The sequence below is a fragment of the Hyla sarda genome, chromosome 2, assembly GCF_029499605.1.
Source record: "Hyla sarda isolate aHylSar1 chromosome 2, aHylSar1.hap1, whole genome shotgun sequence".
NCBI classification, from domain to species: domain Eukaryota; kingdom Metazoa; phylum Chordata; class Amphibia; order Anura; family Hylidae; genus Hyla; species Hyla sarda.
In genome coordinates, this window is record NC_079190.1 from 101198815 (window position 1) to 101221921 (window position 23107).

A 23107-nucleotide genomic window follows, 5' to 3' on the forward strand; every position below is an offset into this window, starting at 1 on the left:
GAACCTAGCCTTAGTCTAAAATTCCAGTGCAGCAGCCTCCTGTTGTTTTCAATGGGATTCAGCTGCACCTTGCACACTGTTGAATGTTCATTCTTTTGGTGCATCCACATGGATGTGCATTGTCATCAGTGATGAAATGGTGACAGCGCATGTCCAAGAGGTCCTAGCAATGACTGAATCAGTTGGTGCTGCTACATTCCGTAGTGTAAATGCACCCAAAAGCGATCACTTAGCACAAGAACATTGTAGCTTCAATAGGTGTGTCTGTAACTCATGAGCAGAGGTTTGTGAAACCAGATTTGTGACCAATTGTGGAGTAATAGAACATCACTTACCTTAACCATTTAAAGTGACAATAACCTGCTCAAAGAATGCTATAATAGTGAAGCGACTAACTTATTACTATCCACAGTGCAACTTAAAGGGGAAAACTTCTGGTAGAAAACTTTTTTTTTTTAAATGAACTGGTGCCAGAAAGTGAAACAGATTTGTAAATTACTTCTATTTAAAGGGGTTCTCCAGTGCTTAGACATCTTATCCTCTATCCAAAGGACAGCTGTCATGCCCCCTCCCGTAGGCTTGCATTGAGGGGCAGAGCGTGATGTCACACGGGGGCGGAGGCGTGACATCACGCACCGCTGGCCCGGTGGTCGCCTGTGATACTGATTACAAACGGGGTGCCGCGTGCATGATCCCGGGGTCCCTAGCGGCGGGACTCCCGCGAACAGGCATCTTATCCCCTATCCTTTGGATAGGGGAAAAGATGTGTAAGCACCGGATAACCCCTTTAAAAATCTCAATCCTTTCTATATTTATTAGCAGCTGTTTGCTACAGAGGAAATTCATTTCTTTTTTAATTTCTTTTTTGTCTTGTCCACAGTGCTTTCTGCTGACACCTCTGTCCGTGTCAGGATCTGTCCAGAGCAGCATAAGTTTGCTATGGGGATTTTCTCCTGCTCTGGACAGTTCCTGATACGGGCATCAGGTGTCAGCAGAGAGCACTGTTGACAAGCCAAAAAAATTTTTTTTAAGAAAAAATGTCCTCTGTAGCATACAGCTGCTAATAAATACTGGAAGGCTAAAGATTTTTTTTAATAGAAGTAGTTTACAAATCTGTAACTTTCTGGCACCAGTTGATTTGAAAAGAAGAAGAAGAAAAAACGTTTTCCACCGGAGTACCCCTTTAACATCAGCACTTGGATCCACTGTAGTTACTCGTACAGGTGCATAGTACTTGCAAATTGAATACATTCAGAATCAAATGAGGTAGCATAGTCTGGGGCGGTGTTTCCCAACCAGAGTGCCTCCAGCATGCTGGAAGTTGTAGTTTTGCAACTGCTGTAGACACTCTGGTTTGGAAACACTGGTCTGGGGACTCGGACCACAAATAGGCCTCAGCAAAGATAACTAACACAGAACCTATGCATGTTAGTAAAGGGGCCCCCTAATACAACCCCTTACACGTACATGAGTTTTTAAGCCTGGTATAGTAAAATGAAAGCAGGAATCTGATTGGTTGCTATAGGCAACATCCACTTAGTGACTCACTATAATACAGGAAGCAGAGCTACAGAAGACAGCAAAACAACAGCTGGTATAGGCATCACCCAGGTCTGATATTAATCTAGGGGTGGTCTGGGGTCTAATACTGATTAGGTATGAATACTTATAGGGGTCTGAATATAGTGAAACCTCTCCAAAAGACCACCTCTTTGAGAAGACCAGCCCCTTATCCAGACTAGAATTTCTATGACAGATTTTTAGTTCTACATTTATTATGCATTCTTTGAGAAAACCACCTCCCAGATGACCATCTTTTTGTGCAATTTTGAGTGGTCATCTCAAAGATATTTAGCCATGCCCTTTATACAAGCCATACCCCTCAAAAATACCTCTCCCATTTTTATGCAAACGAGTGCCGGAATGCGACCCTGTGCAGGACTCCCCCAGGGGTGACATCTGTGCAAAGAGTCCAGTACTGTCGTATATGTATGCATTCTGATAATGTAGACACTAAGGAGGACTATCACCCAAATGTCACATGCACCACCCTGTCACCCACTGTCACCCATCTCTCAGCAAATCATTTAAAAGCAAATGGATTAGGGTAGCTTTCTGTGACAGAAGTAAATTTTTTGTGCAAACCCTTGGTTTGGGCAACAAATTGAGGTTTTGTTCAACTTTATGCTTCCCATGTTGAGGTTGCGGGGCTCAGCCTAAATTAGGCAGAAAGGGGACATGAGGTGGGAGGTGATTGATGTGTCTGCTCATGCAGCCTTGTGCATGATTCATCTCTTGTCCATGACTCATGGACAAGGGTGATGCTGCTGCAGGACTGGTTAGTGTCCCAGTAGGTATAAGGACCCCTAGTCGGATTTTCAGGAGCTGTTTTCTTTATTAAATATATATATGAAAAAAATGTAAACAACCTTATTACAAAAGATCTTTAATTTTCATCAGTAACAACATATTGTGGTAGCCCAGTGCGTGAGGTGTTATCCCGTGCTCCTGCTGTGTCCCCAAGGCACCCTGCACCTGTTTCTCCATTGTAAATATGTTTTACCATGTAAAGTGTTATACAATGAAATGTTGCTTTAAGAGTTATACATGTGATATGTCATGTGATTGTTACCCAGGAGGTACCAGTGACCAGGTGATCCCAAGAGTGAACTATGGGCTACCTGCTAGTCTCCCCCATATAAGCCCTGGGTGGGGCTAGCTTCTGTCTCTTTGAGCTCTGCTCTTCTGCTAAGCTGAGGTCCAGTGCAGTGGTGCCTAGTGTGTGTGTCCAGAGGGTTGGAGACCTCAAAGTCCAGTCCTGCAGCCACCATCAAGTCAAGTAAGCTAAAGTCACAGCTTTATGAGTCAAGTCAAGTCAGTCCCTGTCATCTGTCAGTGTGGTCTGCATTCAATTGTCCAGTCCCAGCAAGCAAATAAGGTCTCTGCGTCACTGGTCATCTCCTTGGGTCCTGGCTGAACTGTATAGACTTTACCAACTGTCTACCCTCAGTAAAGCTATCGTTGTCTGTAACTTGGTCTTTATTGCCCCCGTGCCTAGCCCAGGATCCAGTGGTATAACTTCAGGTGGTCATAGGCTGAACCACGCCCTGGCATCACGAATACAGGAAGTTAATACCATCTGCCCCTAGGGTAACAACATCTGCCCTCATTACATCCCGCTACCACAACTTTTGGTGTCACAAACAGGATAAGGGTGGGCACCTTATACCACAAGTCCTTCCCCCTAGTCTGAACTGTGTCCAATATTGTCTGCAAAAACCGCATGCCAATGCAATTTAAGTCTGTGCCAAAAGGTGTATGGGACTTTGCAAGTGAAAAGTGTTTTACTCGTGCTTGTGAAACAGAAGGGGAGGTGAAGAAAGGACTGTTATTTGCCATCGTGGATTGTGGAGTCGGTACCTGAAAGGGTTAATTGGGTCCAGTGTTTCCCGCGCGTGCGAGCACTCGCAGCTCCGCCTTGTCAGTCCCCAGCGGTGACGCCTATTCAGCACAGTGAGGAGGAACCAAAGAGCCGCCCTGTGTTGTACAGGGGAAGACTTTGCCAACCAGACCAAAACAGGAAGCTCCCTGGGCGCGCCATATTGGAGGTTCCGGCGGCAGCATCCGTCTCCGCTGTCTTCTATCAAGCACCCATCACAGGGCAAACTCTGCAAACGCCAACGATTACTAGTATCAAGTCTCCGGTGCAGGTAACTATCAGCATTAACCCACTAGTGTCCGCAGGTCGCAAAACAAATTACTACCGGGTACCTGCAAAATAGAGGGGGACCATTCATTATAGTACTCCCACTAGCTAAGTCTAAGCCACTGCAGCACTTCAGCAATTATCTTAAAGGGGAAAGCACTTTATACTTCTCAAAGCGACAGCGCACTCAAAATTCAGCAAGCTGTCAGAACCCAGCTCTCCAGATCAACCAGGCAACAGTGTCCCTTCATCTCCAGCAGCGGGATCATCACCTGCCCCAGCGCCTGGAATGTTGCCAGTCCTGCCTGCAGTCCACATCAACAAGCCTGGTTTTCCAGCATCTGCATCGGTATTCATGGGGAACCCTGTCCTCCCTACCTACAATGGAGACCCCTTCACCCTCAGGGATTTCAAAGAAAGGATCCAGAGTTTGTTTGGCTTTTACTCTTTCCCTCCTAATCAACAGGTGCAATTGCTCACAGGACAACTACAGGGCCAGTGTTAGAGGAAGCCCGCACCTGGTCAGCGTCCAAGAAAGCAACTGTAGAGCAGATCTTTGAAGTAATGTACCAGGTATTTGAGTCCCATTCTCCATCAGAGGTACATCTTCGGCTGTATGAAAGGTGACAGAAGCCAGGTGAGACCTTGAGAGCATATGCCATAGCCCTACAGAATGCACTACAGACTGTTCAGAAATTAGATGGTATAACTCCCAAGCAGGGCAACAAGGTGTTAATGGACAGATTTATTGATGGGGCTCATAATAAGTGGGACAAAGCCCAGCTGAGAATGTTAGCGGTCCAAAACCCCCACATGTCATTCCCCGCTTTCAGGAGACTGGCTGTCCAAGTGTTTGAGTCCGGGACTGAGTTAGAGGAAGCTTGTCCACCTGTCCAAGAGCCATTAGGGGTAGTATCCAGATCTATACCATCACCAGACCCCACGTCACCTGCTTTGCCAGTCACCGCAGACTCAGATTTACAGAGTGTTAGGCAGGACATTGAACAACTGACTAAGGCTGTGAAGGAGCATGCCAACTGGTCCGCCCCACCTGACTGTAAACTTCCCCTACCCAGGAAACCTGACCTGCTCATGCTCCCCACAATTTCAACCCCCGCAAACCTCTGCCTAATAGACCCTCAGGGACTCAAAGACCCTTTTGTACCTATTGTAATAAACAAGGACATTGGAAAATGCAGTGTTGGTATTTTAACTGATTTCCCCTGAGGTCGTGGACCGGTCGCGCCACACATGTATCAGACTGTCAAGAAGATGCTGGCCACATGAAAGAGGCAGACATCATCCAAGAAAGTCAGAGTCCCTGGCCGGTGCCACTTGTCCTGGTCAAGAAAAAAGATGGAACCATCCGCTTCTGTGTCGACTGCAGGAAACTGAACAATGTCACACATAAAGATGCTTATCCTCTGCCAAGGAGTCTGCTGCTTACTTCTCCACCCTGGACTTAACCAGCGGATATTGGCAAGTGCCCATGGCCTTGGAAGACTGGGAGAAGACCGCCTTCGTGACACCCATGGGACTGTTTGAGTTTAAAATTATGCCATATGGGCTATGTAATGCACCTGCTACGTTTCAGAATTTGATGGAAAGGTTCCTGGGCTATCTAAATTTTCAAAGTGTCCTATTGTACCTGGACGATGTCATTGTGTATTCCAAGTCCTACCAGGAACACCTCAGTCATCTGTCAGACATCTTCCAAGTCCTGATCAAGTATGGGCTGAAGATCAAGCTGTGAAAGTGTCACTTGCTCAAACCTCCGGTACACTACCTGGGTCATGTTGTCAGCGCCGAGGGAGTCCAGCCCAATCCTGAAAAGGTGGAAGTTGTCAAGAACTGGCCTACCCCACACATGGTGAAAGATGTCAGGAGCTTCCTGGGATTTGTCTGCTACTACCGCCGCTTCATTCCCCACTTCGCCCAGATTGCAAGACCCCTTACAGCTCTCTTATGGGGTACGGCGAAGGAGAACTACAATGGGAAACTACCTGTTGAATGGGCTGAAGAGCAAGAGACAGCGTTCGCTGACAGAACCACCCATCCTGGCATACCCAGACTACAGTCAGCCGTCCCGGTTATATACTGATGCCAGTTTCGAAGGTCTGGGAGCTGTCCTGTCCCAAGTCCAGGAAGGGCAAGAGCGAGTAGTTGCCTATGCTAGTCATAACCTGAGAGGAGCAGAGAAGAACAATGCAAACTACAGCTCATTCAAGTTAGAACTTCTTGCCCTGGTATGACCAAAAAGTTCAAAGACTACTTGGCTGCCATGACATTTACTGTCTACACTGATAATAACCCGTTGGCCAACCTGAACACTGCCAAGTTGGGTGCCATCAAACAACATTGGGCTTCAAGATTAGCCAATTACAGTTTCACCATCAAGTACAGAAGCGGCAAGTCGAATGTCAATACCAATGTACTGTCTCGGATGACCCCCAGCAAAGAACCACCTGTCGAAGACGTGTGGGAGGATGTGGAGATGCCCCCATTTTATCAACGGTTTGTGAACCAGAATGTTGTGACCGCCCTGATGGACTGTGAACCCAGGTTCGAAAAGGTTAAAGAAGACCTGTACACCTGGAAGACTCTTCAAGATGAAAGTCGAGTCATGGTGGATCTGTTGGACTACCTTCTGGAGAGAAAGGTACCAACCCGTCTACGCCGGGCTCAGTGTGATGATGAGCTGAAACGTCTGTGGCGACAGAGGAAGCAATTGTTTGTGCACAAAGGGCTGTTGTGCCGAAATTCTTTGAATCCAGTTTCTGGTGATCAACTTCATCAGATTCTAGTTCCCTGAAGAGACGCGGCGATGGTCCTCAATGCATACCATGATCTGTCGGGACACTTTAGAGTCCACAAGACCGAAGCTACTGTCAGGCAAAGATTCTATTGGATCGGAATGCGGAGCGACATTGAGAAATGGTGCAGTACATGTGCTGTCTGTAATGTCACCAAGAACATGCGCAAGGACGCAAGAGCACCCCTCCATTTCATCCAGAGTGAAAGGCCTAACCAGTTGGTCGCGCTAGACCATGTCAAGTTGTCTACTTCCTGGTATGGGTACACTTATGCTCTCACCATGGTGGATCACTACTCTAAATGGGTTGTTGTTGTCCCCGTCAAAAATCTTACAGCCAAGACAGAGGCCCAGATGTTCTTCTCCAATTGGGTGCAAACCCTTGGGTTTCCAGAGTCTGTCCTAACAAACCGGGGAATGGCCTTCGAGGCCCAGCTCTACTGGGCTACTGCTTACCACCCCCAGGGGAATGGGCTCTGTGAGCACATCAATTAAGTCTTTATCCACATGTTGCGAGCAGCCTCTGTGTCGAGACAAGAATAGTGGCCCCCGACTGCTGCCCGAACTATTGGAGATCTATAATAACACAGTCCACTCTTCTATGGGGTACACCCCTTTCTACTTGATGATGGGGCGACATGGAAAGCTGCCTAAAGACCGAACATTTGGTGGGCACAATTTCAAGTTGGAGACGACACTACCCCAAGGGACCAAATCTGTCCTAATAGACCGGGGACTGGCCTTCGAGGCCCAGCTCTACTGGGCTACTGCTTACCACCCCCAGGGGAATGGGCTCTGTGAGCACATCAATCAAGTCTTTATCCACATGTTGCGAGCAGCCTCTGTGTTGAGACAAGAAGAGTGGCCCCCGACTGCTGCCCGAACTATTGGAGATCTATAATAACACAGTCCACTCTTCTATGGGGTACACCCCTTTCTACTTGATGATGGGGCGACATGGAAAGCTGCCTAACATTTGGACTCCAAGCCACCATTTGGGTCTCTGACCACCAGAGAAGAATCCAAGAGGCCAAAGAAATTGTCAGCAAGAAGATGGGCGAGGCCCAGCAGAAATGACAGGATGATTATAACCATCAATAACCATCATGTTTCTGCCAAACCACTTCAGTTGGGTGATAAAGTCTGGCTGCGGAAGTTTCCAAGGACCCACAAGTTAGACTCTATCTGGGAGACAGAACCGTACACAGTGACGGCCAAACCCTATCCAGACTCTGATGTATACGAAGTACAAAAGTCTGGGTATGAGCCACAAGTTGCTCACCGAAACGGAATCAAGTTGTGTCTGAAAGAAGATCTACCAGTGCTCCAAGCACCACCTCCTCCAGCTGTCAGACCTGTCAGAGAATATGTCCCAGGCAAGGGAATCCCCCCCATCCATGGATTTCCTCATGTTTTCGCCAACTCAGCCTGCGATCTTCTTTGTCTCACCAACCCCGGGGCCGGTTCAACCAACAGTAGTCTCCACATCAGTCCCAGTCTTGTCACCATTGGCTCCGGCCTATACGCCAGTCTCTAGAGTATCAACTCAGTCTCCAGCCTCTCCAGTGCAGATTCCAGCAACTCTGGGTCCCACCAGCCCTGGACCAATACCCGCTCTTGAATTCGTCGAGGAAGAGTTAGCTGCAGCTTTAGAGGCTCCAAGGGCTCCCGAATACGCAAGAGTTCCAGATTCCCCCGAAGTGGTGTTGCGTAGGTCCCAATGGCCGACACAACGACAAATTCCCGCCAGATACAAATATTAACTCATAATTTAAAGTTATGTACCACACATAGTCAGTTCACATATGGTAAAAGTAGTCCACACATATGCAAATAGTTAAGATAGGACTGTAACATTATTTGTCGTCCCAGTCCAGAAGTTCTAAATATATACAGTTATGTGTCTAATGTTTTCTCTCCTGCCACAAATACAGGGTACTCTACTGGACTGAGGGTTCACTTGATATCTAGATAATGCACTTAGAGTGACAGAATTGATAAATGTAAAGGTAACACTGTTGTACAAGGCTGTGGGTTAACGAACCGGAAAAGGTGATAACTTTATAATTTAGTATTTCCTTGATTTATATTTTTACTTTTAATTTAATTATTTAATTATTTTTGTTGATGATATTTGTTATTCATTTTATCTATTGTTAAAAAAAATCTAGAAAACCCAATACAAATATTAGAAATATATATATATATAGTGTAATAACGTATATTGAGTTCTGGGGAGGAGAGTTGAGAACAGAGGGGCCCCAGCAGCAAAGGCATTGGGTAGATTGCCTCTGGCAGCCCAATCCGTGAATCTATGTATATCCATATGTATATTGTTGTCCTGAGTGTCTTAAGAAAGCAGTATCAAAGTCAAATTAACCCCATATGTTTAAAGAGCATGTATGGACATTCACCATGCCACATGGCATCATCCTTATCTTGTTTCGTAATCCAGACCTGGGAAGGACATTGTGCATAAATGCCCCAGGAACTGTCACTAGGCCTTAGTGGCCACTTCAGTCCTCTGCCCTCCAGGACTGGGCATCGGTGACGACTTTAATTAAGAGGGGGAGTTTGCAGTGGCCCAGTGCAGAAGGTGTTACCCTGTGTTCCTGCTGTCCTGTCAGGCAGCCTCCTTCAGTGTCCCCAAGGCCCCCTGCACTTGTTTCCCCATTGTAAATATGTTTTACAATGTAAAGTGTTATAAAATGTAATGTTGCTTTAAGAGTTATACCATGTGATATGTCATGTGATTGTTACCCAGGAGGTACCAATGACCAGGGCTCCCTGCTAGTCTCCCCCATATAAGTCCTGGGTGGAGCTAGCTTCTGTCTCTTTGAGCTCTGCTCTTCTGCTAAGCTGAGGGCAAATGCAGTGGTGCCTAGTGTGTGTGTCCAGAGTGTTGGAGGCCTCAAAGCCCAGTCCTGCAGCCACCATCAAGTCAAGTAAACTAAAGTCACAGCTTTATGAGTCAAGTCAGCGCAGTCTGCATTCAATTGTCCAGTCCTACTAAAAGTCCCAGCAAGCCCTTAAGGTCTCTGCATCACTGGTCACCTCCTTGAGCCCTGGCTGAACTATATAGACTTTACCAACTGTCTACCCTCAGTTAAAGCTACCGTTGTCCGTAACTTGGTGTCGGAGTCTTTATAGCCCCCTGGCCTAGCCCAGGATCCAGCAGTATATCTTCGGTTGGGTATAGGCTAAACCACGCCCTGGCGTCACGAGTACAAGGGGTTAATGCCATCTGCACCTAGGGTAACAACATCTGCCCTCATCACACCCTGCTACCACAATTTAAAACGTTTTTGGATATGACAGTGCCCATTTAAAGCAAAACTGTCATCAGTGTCAACATACTAACCTGCTGTTACAGGCAGGTAGTGCTGGTGACACTGATGACAATCATACTCACGTGTCCGTGCTTCCTTTGTCCCAGTATCTTCATCTGTTCCCTCCATTCAGCTGGCAGGCTTGGGGCACAGGCAGGGCTTTTTGACATCAGTGCTGCTGTTTATCGGTTGGGCCCTGCTGCGAGCAAACCTATGGAAACAGCAGCAGTGATGACACAAAGCTCTGCCTGTTTCCCAAGACTGTCGGCTGAATGGAGAGAAAAGATGAAGATACTGGGACACTGGGAGCACATGATTTTCATCAGTGTCACCAGCACTACCTGCCTGTAATAGCAGCTTAGTGCGGTGTCACTGATGACAGTTTTCCTTTAAAGGGGTACTGTAGCGCCGACTATTCCTCCTCCGTCGTGCCCAGGCTGAAAAAAAAAATGAAAACAAACTTTCACTCACCTTCCTGCTTTCCCATGGAGTGCTGCTACAGCTGATCAGTCCTCCGGTCCCATCTTCTGCCTTCATCCTGTGCATGGATCGTCACACAGCACTCAGCCTATCACCGGCCGAGGCGGGACATCGCTGCGGCTGGTGATAGGCTGAGCGCCGTGTGACGATCCGTGCACATGGAAGGAAGAAGACGGGACCGGAGGACTGATCAGCTGTAAAAGTGAAGTGAAGGTTTATTTAAAAAAAAATTCAGCCCAGGCACAACAGAGGAAAAATAGTCAGCGCTAGAGTACTCCTTTAACACTGGTGTGTGAAACGCCGGTTTTTAGTAAATTCCCCTCCATAAGTGAAAGTCATTGAGCCACATTTTTTTTCCAAAACATGTGAATGTGCCAGATAAAATAGGTGTAGTAGCATTATAGCACCAAGAATGAGTTATTTATCAAAGAATTTTCTACCTAGTAATGTGTTAGTGCTAGGTCAGTGAACTCAATATAGTGCCCCCACATTTGTCAAAAATGTGCACGTTCTTCATGAATAGCTAAATAGTGCAGATCTAAGCATGTTTCAAAGTGTAGTCTGGAGAGGGTTTGTGCAAACATTTCTACAGTTGCAGTTTTTTTGTAACTTTTTTTTTAGCTCAGTAACCACTGAAAAAGCAAAAAACGCACTTGACTTGCACATGGCAGAAGGGCTAAAGTTAAAATGTCACAAGATTTTTTAGCAAATCACAGTTTTTACACATATTTACACAGAAAAGGCTGTGTAAATACAGTAATAAATTCCCATGGAGTTCTTAGAAAGTGTGATCAAACATTGGTGTTATATTGCGAGTATTTAGTAAAACAGATATTTCAGGATCGATGACAGACTCTTATTATCCAGCATATGTGGGAAATCACTATTATATCTAAAAATTTGTCCATCTCTGAGAGGTAACCTCAATTGTGTTCTCTAGGGCCCACTCCTGAACTCTCACCTACTGCTCATAATGAGAAGGAAAATGCATGCCATCCTGAGTGGAGCATATCTGTTGTTGTGGGCAAAGGTAGTACTGGGCGATGGCACTGACGGTAAGTGTGAAAGCATTCACCAGCACCTGCAGGAAACATTCATGCGATCAGCATTGTTAATTGCACAAATTGGGGGCCATTTAGCATTGTCTGTATAAATTAAAGAGTACCTGTCACCAAATAAACTTTTCTAAACTAACTCAGGCTATGTTCCCTAACTACTCCGAATACTCCTCCCACCCTTAAAAACATTTCAGAGCTTTAAAAAGTTCTGTATCTTGCTGTTCTTCTTGCTTACATAGTGCAATCTCCCAGCAGGAGAAAATGGGCATTTCACAGCAGGCATGACATCACTGAAACCCGCTGTGGAAACATTTCCGCCCTCACATCATTGCAGCGTTGTGATGAATAGAAGACCTCAAGCTCTGTGCAGCTTTCAGTGAGGCTCTGTTTTCGGTAAGGCTGTGCAGCTGTCAATCAAGCTCAGTGCATAGAGAAGCACTTCCTGAGTTTGGTCTCCTGACAGGTTGGGAGGAGACCAAACTCACTGTACTACCCTCTTCAGGACACAGGGCGTATGGATACGCCCTGCATTCCGAGTCCTTAAGGACCGAGGGCGTATCCATATGCCCGTGGGAAATCCGGTCCCCACTCCTAGCCGGTTGGGGACCGGAGCTGGATGCCTGCTGAAATCGTTCATGTCCCCCAATGTCAGCGATGGCCGCAGATCGCTGGACAGTTCAGCCCAGCGATCTGTGGTGATTCCAGGTCAATCGGGTCTCCAGTGACCCGGAATTACTGGCTGATCGGGGCCGTCTCTGACGGCTCCGAACAGCCATAGCCAGCAGGGGTGAGGTGGCACTGGTGCCACCTCACGATCGCCCTGATTCATCAGCCAGTTTACCGGCCGACCAATCAGGGCACCTGCTGCAGGTGTCACTCCCGCAACCCGCTCCGCCCCTCTTCCGGAGGATGTGAGCGGGTAGAAGACCCCGGGAGCTGGGGACCCCGATCCCCAGCGTCCCTGTTGATCCCTGTGGATCGGGGCCCCAGGAGCGGCGGCGGGGGCGGGACTGTCCTGAAGCGGCGGCTTGGAGCCGAATGACAGCCTCCTGCTGTTGCTTAGCAACAGCTGAAGGCACATTTTTCTATTGAAAAGTGTACCTTCAGCTGTTGTATAACTACAACTCCCAGCTTGCACAAACAGCTAAAGTACATGCTGGGAGTTGTAGTGGTGCATCTGCTGGTTGCATAACTACAACTCCCAGCATGCCCGTTGGCTGTCGGTGACTGCTGAGAGTTGTAGTTTTGCAATAGCTGAAGGCACACTGGTTGTAAAACTCAGAGTTTTTTTTTTACCTAACTCAGTGTTTCACGACCGGTGTGCCTCCAGCTGTTGCAAACTACAACTCTCAGCAGTCACCGTACACCATGCACCATACATGCTGGGAGTTGTAGTTTTGCAACAGTTGGAGGCACACTGGTTGTGAAGCACTGAGTTAGGTCACAAACTCAGTGATACATAACCAGTGTGCCTACAGCTGTTGCAAAACTAAAACTCTCAGCATGTACAGTCTGTCAGCGCATGCTGGGAGTTGTAGTTTTGCAACAGCTGGATGTGACAGTGGTCAGATGTGCAAAAAACACTCTGGTCCTTAAGGCCAAAATGGGCTTGGTCCTTAAGGGGTTAATTGTAGCAGGGAACGGAACAGAGCCACCTAGTGGCCATTTTTTCTATTACATTTAAAACATATTTATGTTGATAATTTTAAAAGCAAGTGAATGGGAATGTGTTTGCGAATTACACAAGGAACACTATATTAAAAGTTTCATTTGGTGACAGGTACTCTTTAAGTATGCCCTGTTTGCTTTAGCACTTCCCCCACATTTACCAAAGAGTTGCGCGTTCTTAATAAACACCCAACTAGCTTAGATGTAGACAAGCTTCTGAATGTGGTCTAACCCCTTAAAGACCAGGCCCATTTTGGCCTTAAGGACCAGACCAATTTTATTTTTGCATTTTCGTTTTTTCCTCCTCGCCTTCAAAAAATCATAACTCTTTTATATTTCCATCCACAGACCCATATGAGGGCTTGCTTTTTGCGTCACCAGTTGTACTTTGTAATTACATCACATTTTACCATAAAATTTACGGCGCAACCAAACAAATATTATTTATGTGGGAAAATTGAAAAGAAAACCACAATTTAGCAAATTTTGTTTTTGCTTTCACACTGTACACTTTATGGTAAAAATTACATGTTTTCTTTATTATTTAAAATTATACCCATGTTATATGCTTTTCTATAATTGTACCGCTTAAAAAAATTTATAACCATTTTAACAAAATTAGTATGTTTGAAATTGCCCTATTTTGACCACCTATAACTTTCAAATTTTTCCATATATGGGGCGGTATGAGGGCTCATTTTTTGCGCCATGATCTGTATTTTTTATCAGTACCACTTTTGCCTAGGTTTCACTTTTTATAAATTTTTTATTAATTTGTTTTTGAATAAAATGTGACAAAAAAGCAGCAATTTTGGACATTTTTTTTTTTTTACGTCGTTCACCGTAAGGGATAATTAACAATATATTTCAATAGTTCAGACTTTTACACACGCGGCGATACCAAATATGTGTATTAATTATTTTTTTACGCTTTTTGGGGGTAAAATGGGAAAAATTGACGTTTTACATTTTTATTGGGGGAGGGTATTTTTCACATTTTTTTACTTTTTTATTTTACATTTTTTTACTTTTTTTTTGTTTACACTTTAATAGTCCCCATAGGGGACTATTTATAGCAATAATTTGATACTGTTCAGTGCTATGCATAGAGCATAGCACTGATCAGTGTTATCGGTGATCTTCTGCTCTGGTCTGCTCGATCTCAGACCAGAGCAGAAGACCCCGGGAGCCAGCCGGAGCCAGGTGAGGGGACCTCCGGCAGCCATGCTGGATGATCGGGTCCCCGCAGATGTCCGCCATTACCGTCGGGTTCCTGGCTGCTGATAGCAGCCCGGACCTGCCATGAGCACCGGTCCGGTGCTCCCTGTTAGAGATGAGCGAACTTACAGTAAATTCGATTTGTCACGAACTTCTCGGCTCGGCAGTTGATGACTTATCCTGCGTAAATTAGTTCAGCTTTCAGGTGCTCCGGTGGGCTGGAAAAGGTGGATACAGTCCTAGGAGACTTTATCCTAGGAATGTATCCACCTTTTCCAGCCCACCGGAGCACCTGAAGGCTGAACTAATTTATGCAGGATAAGTCAACAACTGCCGAGCCGAGAAGTTCATGACGAATCGAATTTACTGTAAGTTCACTCATCTCTACTCCCTGTCATGGGGGGAGCATAAATGTACGCCATGGCGCGTTAAGTACCATGGCACCATGTCGTACATTTACGTCCATCGTCTTTAAGGGGCTATGCTGGTGTTAGATTGCACAAAAATGTGAGTGTGCAAAATTGTTGTGCCTTTTCCCCCATTGCCCAAAACACTGACTTTTGAACACAAAAAAAAAGGGTAAAACGAATTATAAAGTCCCCATTGTATACATGTATTGTAGGTGCCATTTTTTCTGTTAGAGGATAGGTTATGCTTACACATTATTTCTATACAGTGGTCATCCTGTGTAAAGAGAGAACGGCAAGATCATAAGGTATAATAGAGATACCACTGGCTGCTCTGACACTATCCTCTCATTGGACAGTCACCAAACCACAAAGAATCATGCACCACACAAATGCACATCTACAAATAAATTATGGGGAGATTATGGATATTTATCATAATCTGTTCAAAGGAAAAGAGGTCCAGTTGCCCATAGCAACCAGATTGCGTCTCTAATTTTCAAAAAGGCCACTAAAAAATAGAATAAGCAATCTGATTGGTTGCTAGGGGCAACTGGTCAACCTATTCTCTGCACAGGTTATGTCAAATCTCCCTTTTTTTTAAAGACCCCTGAGGAAGCTATGACACACAGCAATACATGTGGGGCTTTAGTTGCCCTACTAGGCTCACATGGGACCTTTGAGGCTGTGATAATGTGACTGACTATTTTGATACTCCATTATTTATTCCACATGGACTTAGGATATTTTATCGACACTTAATATAAAATTTTCCCTTGCACAAATTTGCATTTTCTATTTCTTCCAGACTATTTCTGTCCTGCACAATGGGGCAGGAATGATTAAGTATTTTTTTAGTTTAAATGTTATGTCACAAATGAACACGTTTTATGTAGTATTTTCTCAAATAAATGATCATAAGGTCTTTTTGCACACTTTTGTGTAGGTATTGATTTCGGTAACAATATCATGTGCAGTTGTGTGTTACATGATTCTATGTGATTTGGTGATTGTGTTATATTTCCTGTAGACTGGCACTATCATGTTTTGTAACGTGTAGTGGTACCTGCCTTTTTCGGATATAGTGTGTCTCAGTGGACAGTGTCAGCACATCGAAAGTTCACGTCAAGTTGACTCTGGGCCACCCAGTTGTCAATTTAACAACCATTAGCATGTCAAAAGGCTAATTTACTTATTGGTAACAAAAAATATTTTAATGTATAGTAGGAAAGTTGAGCAACTTTTGGCTGAAGGAATGAAATTATGATAATAATATAATAGAATTAGAAATAAGAGATATACACAATAAAGAGAGGGCATTGAGTAAACTTGAGCAGGACATTTTTCTAACTGCCCATGGGGATTGGGAAGGTATTTTTTGTTCTGTGATGTACTGTACCAAGAGGATTCTTTCTGACTTCTAAGGAAAACATTTTTATACAGCTACGCCATTGGAGCCCAACCAAAATGAATAGTGTCAATTGAGATCTATCAGGCAAGAGATTTAAAAGCAAACAATTTATTAATCTCTTCATAATCTGCTGATAATTTCCTATCCTTTTAGCTTGCGGGAAACGTCCACTGGTAGATACACTTGGATCCCGTATTATAGGTGGCCATGATGCACTTCCAGGAGCCTGGCCATGGCAGGTTAGCCTTCAGCATTTGAGTTCTGGATATGGCTATAAACACTCATGCGGTGGATCCCTTATTCACAAGATATGGGTGATGACTGCTGCTCACTGCTTCAGAGAAAGACGGTGTGTATTATGATGCTGGCAAAAAGTGCAAAGCTGATGAAAAGATTTTTATAGCATTGTATTTATTTGACATGGAGAAACACTTTGTATGGTAGATTTATGTGTAGCAGATTTAGTTGCAGAAAGTTCTACTAAAAATCAGTTACATTCATCTAAATGAATTTCTGCAAGTTATTGGGATTAAAGAAATAGTAAGCCCATGTTCACACGTCGGAATTTCTGTGCCGGATTCCACAGCTGGAATCTGGCATGGAGATTTTGCTACAGCAGAGTCCCGTTGAATTCAACAGGGTTCTTCTGCTCTGTGCACACAGAGGATGCCAGATGTTTTCAGCACGAAATTCCAATTTCGGTGTCCCCACAAAGAATGAACATATTTATTCTTTGTGCGGAGACTGTACGGAATTCATAGGTGTCTCTGCGACGGCGCATTCCTTTGCGGTCCTAGCAGCGGCATATTATGCAGTTGCCCGCACTCACCGGCATGTCCGCACAGAGATTCTCCGTGTGGATATTCCAACATGTGCTTACTGAACTTTCTACTACAAAATCTGCCATGTGCGAATCCACTATTAGGGTATGTTCCCACCTGGCATATACGCAACGTATTTCACGCTGCACAAAATCTGCAGCAGCAGAGGGTAATACGCTGTGTATCCCTCACTCACCATACACACAAGGCTTTTCAGCGGCAGCCCTATGTGTGCAGTGAGTTTTGGAGGCGGGACCGTGTGAAGGGGTGACTGTGAAACGCAGCTCTGCCTCCAAAACTCACTACACACATAAAGCTGCCGCTGGAAAGCGTTGTAGGGTAGGGTCACACATAGCACATCCACAGTAGGCTTTGCGCAGCTGAATATCAATTGTTGAATTTCTGAAGTGGAAAATGCACATATGGATCATGTTGCTACGTATTGAATTCAATGTATTCCGCCATGGAAATTCCGCAGTGGAAGCAAGCAGAATTTTGGCTGTAGGAAACCTGCTGTGGATGTACTATATGTGGCCTACCTGTACGCTGTTATAGTCAGGACAAAGCAGGTTGCTTTAGATCCCTAGACATATAAGGTTAAATAATGTTTAGAAATGCACCCCTCTCTGAAAGGGAGACAGGTGCAACCTAGGGGACTCTCTTACCAACCCCATGTCACACCTTGGCAATGGTTACCTCTACTCAAAGAATTAATTCCAGTATAAAAATATTTCATTTTGAGTATGTCAGCAATTTCCTACACATCATTAGTCTGGTCTGATAGGATAACACAGGTTTGCTTTAAAATAGGTCGCTTTTACATTTCCCTATCAACGCTGAGTTGTAGTAAGAATAATTGTCCATGTGTAATATGTGTCCATGAGAAAACCGCATGTTTCTTATAAATGTGTGTGATTTTATACAACTAATATATTATTAAAAGGCAATGGATCTGCATTACAGGGCACTGGTTTGAGATATAAAAGACCCAGCCAACAGGGGGACACGTCTGGCACTGCCTGATTTGAGGCCCTGGCGGCGTATTGTGTTACTGCTGTTAGCCTTTGCTACTTTGGTCTCAGCTCTCTGCAGGTCATTCACTAGATCCTCCCATATCACTGGTCTTGAATGTCTTCCATTTTCTAATAGTTGATTTCTTCACACTAAGCTGCTTGCCTATTGCAGATTCAGTCTTTGCAGCCTGGTGCAGGTCTACCATTTTGTTTCTGGTGTCCTTCAACAGCTCTTTGGTCTTGGCCATAGTGGAGTTTGGAGTGTGACTGTTTGAGGTTGTGGACAGGTGTCTTTTATACTGATAAGTTCAAAAAGGTGCAATTGATACAGGTAATGAGTGGAGGACAGAGGAGACTCTTAAAGAAGTTACAGGTCGGTGAGAGACAGAAATCTTGCTTGTTTGTAGGTGACCAAATACTTATTTTCCACCATAATTGCAAATAAATTCTTTAAAAATCAGACAATGTGATTTTATGGATTTTTTTTCTCATTATGTCTCTCATAGTTGAGGTATACCTATGATGAAAATTACAGGCCTCTCTCATCTTTTTAAGTGGGAGAACTTGCACAATTGGTGGCTGACTAAATACTTTTTTGCCCCACTGTATACCCTAAATGTTTAGAGGGGAGCTTCTTTGAAAACACTTTCTAATGGTGATTCTTTACATGCTTTTATAGATGTCTATACACAGTAGTCACTTTTTGAGCTATTGCATTGTGCTACTAATACCCTAATCCTTTCTTCCCACAGAAATCAAAGGTACTGGAGAGCAGTGTTTGGAGTTATTGATATTTTACTTCCCGAAAACACAAAGCAAATATCTGAAATCAAACAAATTATTTACAGAAACTTTGACCCTAAAACTATGGATAATGATCTTGCTTTGTTGGAGTTAGTAAATCCAGTTATATATACAGATTATGTACGACCAGTCTGCTTGGCAACACAGGAACTACAGGTAGACCCATTTGCACAATGCTTTATAACTGGATGGGGGACAACTTCTTCTGGAGGTAATCTCATAATTTCACCTATTAAACTAGATTAAAAGTCAGTTTATGGGTCAGGATCACAAACAGCATTTTACATGACGTGACACTTATTTATGTTTCAGCAAAACATATGTCTGATTTTGTGCACAGGTAACCACTTAGCCATAGACTTAAAAATACAGACAACATTTTTTATAAATAAAATACACCTGAAAAAACACTGTGAGAACCTAGTCTTAGGGTACATTAAAATGGGCGGATTACCTGCGGAATTTCCGTTGACTTCAATTAGTCAATAGAAAATCCACAATAGAAGCAGATTTGCAGATTTTCCTTCGGACCCATTTGAGTCAATGGTAGCAAAATCCACTGTGGATTTTCCGCAGGTAATCCGCCCATGTGAATGTACCCTAAGGTTGGAATTCCATTTGGAAGGTTTTTGGTTTGTTTTTTGAAAACTGCCAAAGTTAGAAGTGTATTCAAAATTTATAGGAAATATAAAGGAACTAAAAAATCCATAGAGAGAAAAGAAGTCGGCACTCACCGGGTTCTTCTGATTTTCTTTATTACATATACTCACGTATATTACAGGACGGTGGACATAACAAAGTGCGGGGGGGGGGGGGGGTGTACCACAAGCGACAGCTCTGTTTCGCTCTGTCTTGAGCTTCTACGGGCTAAATATAAAGGAAGGACTTCCACTTCTCATTTCAGGTGGAATGAATGTGTTATTTGAGCCTAAGGGTATGTTCACATTGAGGAATTGGGGCGGAAATCAAGCAGAAATTTTCTGCCTCAAAATATTGTTACTTTTCCACAAGAACTCACAGAGATTTTGCGCGGAATTTCGCACAGAATTGGCGCGGAATTCCGCACGGAAATGCAGGTTTCATGAGGAGGAGGAGTATCAAGTATTTCTATTCATAAAAATATTATTTTTTTCATGCGGAAATTCCGCGCGAATTCCGCACCAATTCCGCGCCAATTCCGCGTGGAAATGCTTCTGACTAAAAAAAAAATAATAACATTGATCTCTATGGGAGAACGACGCTGATTCCGCCTGAAAGAAAGAACATGTTCTTTCTTCAAGCGGAACAGACTTCCTCGTCAGAATTCTGCTTGAGGAAATTCCTCAGTGTGAACTGAGGGGCAGAAATTCTGCACAGCTCTATGGGGGTTTTCACTGCTGAATGATTTGGAGAGAGAAAAGCGAGCAGAATTACTCGTGGAAATTCCTCTCCAATTCCTCAGTGTGAACATACCCTAATGAAAGCCTAAGTAAAATTTTATGAAAGTTATCAGCATATTTAAAATGCAGATGTAAAAGATATTGCAACAACTTCCAAGTACAGGCATTAGATTGTGAAGCTGCAATTCCAAGGAAAAGTACATCATTTGGTTCCTCTGTAAAGCTAAGTTTCCACTTATGTTTCTGAAAACAAGCTAAAGCAATCTGGATCTGAACAACCAAACAAAAACAGACACAAAAATGGCTTAGTACATTTTAGGGTACTCTCCCCTGGGAAGAGCACCCATAAAGTACATAAAGGGTCTATTCACATATAACATTTCTCCATTTTTTATTTTTATTTTTTACAAAAAAGGCATGATCAAAATGCAACATGTAAACAGAGCCTGTCTCACCCGTCCACATTCCTGTTCTGACATCTTGTTCAGCAGTTCTGTCTCTAGTGACCCTGATGTCATCACTAGAGACGAAGCTACAGACCAAGAGGCTGGACAGGAATAAGGACACCCACAATCTCCGCTGCGGAACTACACTCAGCCCAGCAAGGCGGGACACACAGGAACGAACAATGTATATACATCGCTGGTTACTGTATGTTCCCAAAAGAATTAAGTAGCCATGCTCAGTAGAGATGAGCGAACTTACAGTAAATTTGATTCGTCACGAACTTCTCAGCTCGGCAGTTGATGACTTTTCCTGCATAAATTAGTTCAGCTTTCCGGTGCTCTTTCCTAGGACTGTATCCACCTTTTCCAGCCCACCGGAGCACCGGAAAGCTGAACTAAGTTATGCAGGAAAAGTCAGCAACCGCCGAGCTGAGAAGTTCGTGACGAATCGAATTTACTGTAAGTTCGCTCATCTCTAATGCTCTGCATTGCTGTTTAACTCAATCTTTGCTGGGCACTTAATGTGGGGGGGGGGGGATATATCCGCAAAAGCACAACTTTTTCCTTGCTGGGCAGGAAATACACATGTATACCTCCTGCCCAGCCCAAGCTGTATAGCAGCTGGCACAGCTCAGCCACGCACAAGGCAGGGACTCCATTCAGTATAGTAACAGGAGACAGGGCTCCAGTAGAGTATACATTGGTGTACATTGCTGAGGTAAGTAGTGGTGCTATACTTACCTCCTTAAACTCCATGGGCCGGGTGCTCTGAATTTGACACATGGAGTGGTACCCTGAAGGCAATGAAAAATGAATAATTATAATAAAAAAGGTGTTTCTACAGAAACTTAAAAAAATGGTAGAAAAAAAACCTAGGTGGAAACCTAGGCTGGATTTCCAGTTAGCAGTTTTTTGGAAAATTGTCACTGCAATTTTTAAACCAAAGCCAGAAGTGTATCAAAAGGTGTAGGAAATATGCAGGAAGGACTTAAACTTCTCCTTCCTTATGGATCCACTTCTGACTTTGACTCAGTCTCCGCAGGTCAGCTGCAAAAGACCTGTTGTGGCTAAGTTAAATTTGCTAAATATCTGCCCTCTGAAAATGTACCCTAAAGCTTGATTTGAACTGAAACAACCACCGAAAAAAATGTGGAAATTGCCCATGTACATGCCCAGTCACATGATTTTATTTTTTTGAATGCAAATCCAAAACTGAATTCAGAAGGGGCATGGCCTCTCATTGTCCGACATGTTTACTAGAATCAGAAAGTTGGTGTCAATTATAGCACATATGTACTCCAGTATTTGCACCAAACTAATAAATTTCCCCGTTGAACTTGCATAACAACAATGAATAAATTCCTTTCGCTCAGCTCATTTAGTGAGGCCGCCACAAGAGGGCAGCGTGATACTTCATTGCTTTAGTTCTACCTTTATTCTTTTGCAAACTGCTGACATTACAGGATGGAATCTGATCCCATCCTTACATGCAATGGGCATTTGCACTGTGCGTTCACTGTAGTAAACTGCTACTGATTATGGCTGTAATCACACAGGGCAGGTGCAGGTTTTCAATCCAGATTTTGCAGGTGGAAATTCTGCAGCATGTTACAGTACCAGCAAAGTGACAGAACATGTTACTCAGCAATTGACCTGGGTTGCTGTGCGTCGTATTGTATTGTCCATTGGCTTTCAAGTGAATGAAGTAGATCTTTCTTTCTTTGAATATAACCTACACAAACTCTTATCTTTCAGGTAAAATATCAACTATATTGCAGGAGGCACAAATAGATATAATTCCTACATCACTCTGTAACCATAGCGGATGGTATAATGGGCTTCTTACTGACAATATGATCTGTGCTGGCTTTGAGGACGGGGGAGTCGACACTTGCCAGGTAAGAGGAATGCGATGGGATCAGATACCAAACAGATCAGTTTAATATGCAAATTTTTCATGAACACCAGCAACAATAAGTTACACAAGCAGTTCTAGAAATGTTCTGTGCTTCCATGGATTCCTTCCCATGTAAGTTTACAATCCAAACATGACCTCAGCTGCTTATTCTGTATTGACACTATATACAAAATGTGGCCTGTATCTTTAATATTACATGTATTCATAAAAATTATGTATACTGACAAATCAGTAAGACACACTGCAGCGTAGGCTATTAGAGAATAATGTTGAGGTTCTTGTGTATGCCTTGTGCTTACCTGTTTCAGCTGATTATAGCATGCATGGGCTTTCAGTCATACTGATTTATATTTCCACACAAATGATTTTCTAATGCTGCCTACATTTCCTATAATGCTTCTGGCTTACTAGAGAGAGGGTGTGGACTGTCACCACTGCAGTTCCCCTACAGTAAAGGAAAAAGTGAAATGACCTATAATCACAATTGAGGTGTTTTATGAAGACTTAAAGTCATAAGACCATTTAAATGTTGTGTTTTTATAGCATTTCTACCATTTATTGGTCAAAACAGTTATAAAAATGTCACATGTGCAATCGCAGTAAAATTGTGCCATTATCCTGTGGTTTGAGCAAAATT

At 43.9% G+C, this 23107-nt stretch overlaps 1 protein-coding gene across 1 annotated transcript in view; it reads left to right on the forward strand.

Annotated features, from left to right (window-relative positions):
- The first annotated feature begins 1524 nt into the window (after positions 1–1524).
- The window catches only part of TMPRSS12 (transmembrane serine protease 12), a 46938-nt gene continuing 25355 nt past the window's right edge, over positions 1525–23107 (forward strand). Inside the window, exons 1-5 of the mRNA XM_056562702.1 lie at positions 1525–1611; positions 11268–11382; positions 16243–16438; positions 18676–18938; positions 22308–22450. Coding sequence (XP_056418677.1) covers positions 11301–11382; positions 16243–16438; positions 18676–18938; positions 22308–22450 — 684 coding nt within the window. The 5' untranslated portion in view covers positions 1525–1611; positions 11268–11300. The remainder of the gene's footprint in view (positions 1612–11267; positions 11383–16242; positions 16439–18675; positions 18939–22307; positions 22451–23107) is intronic.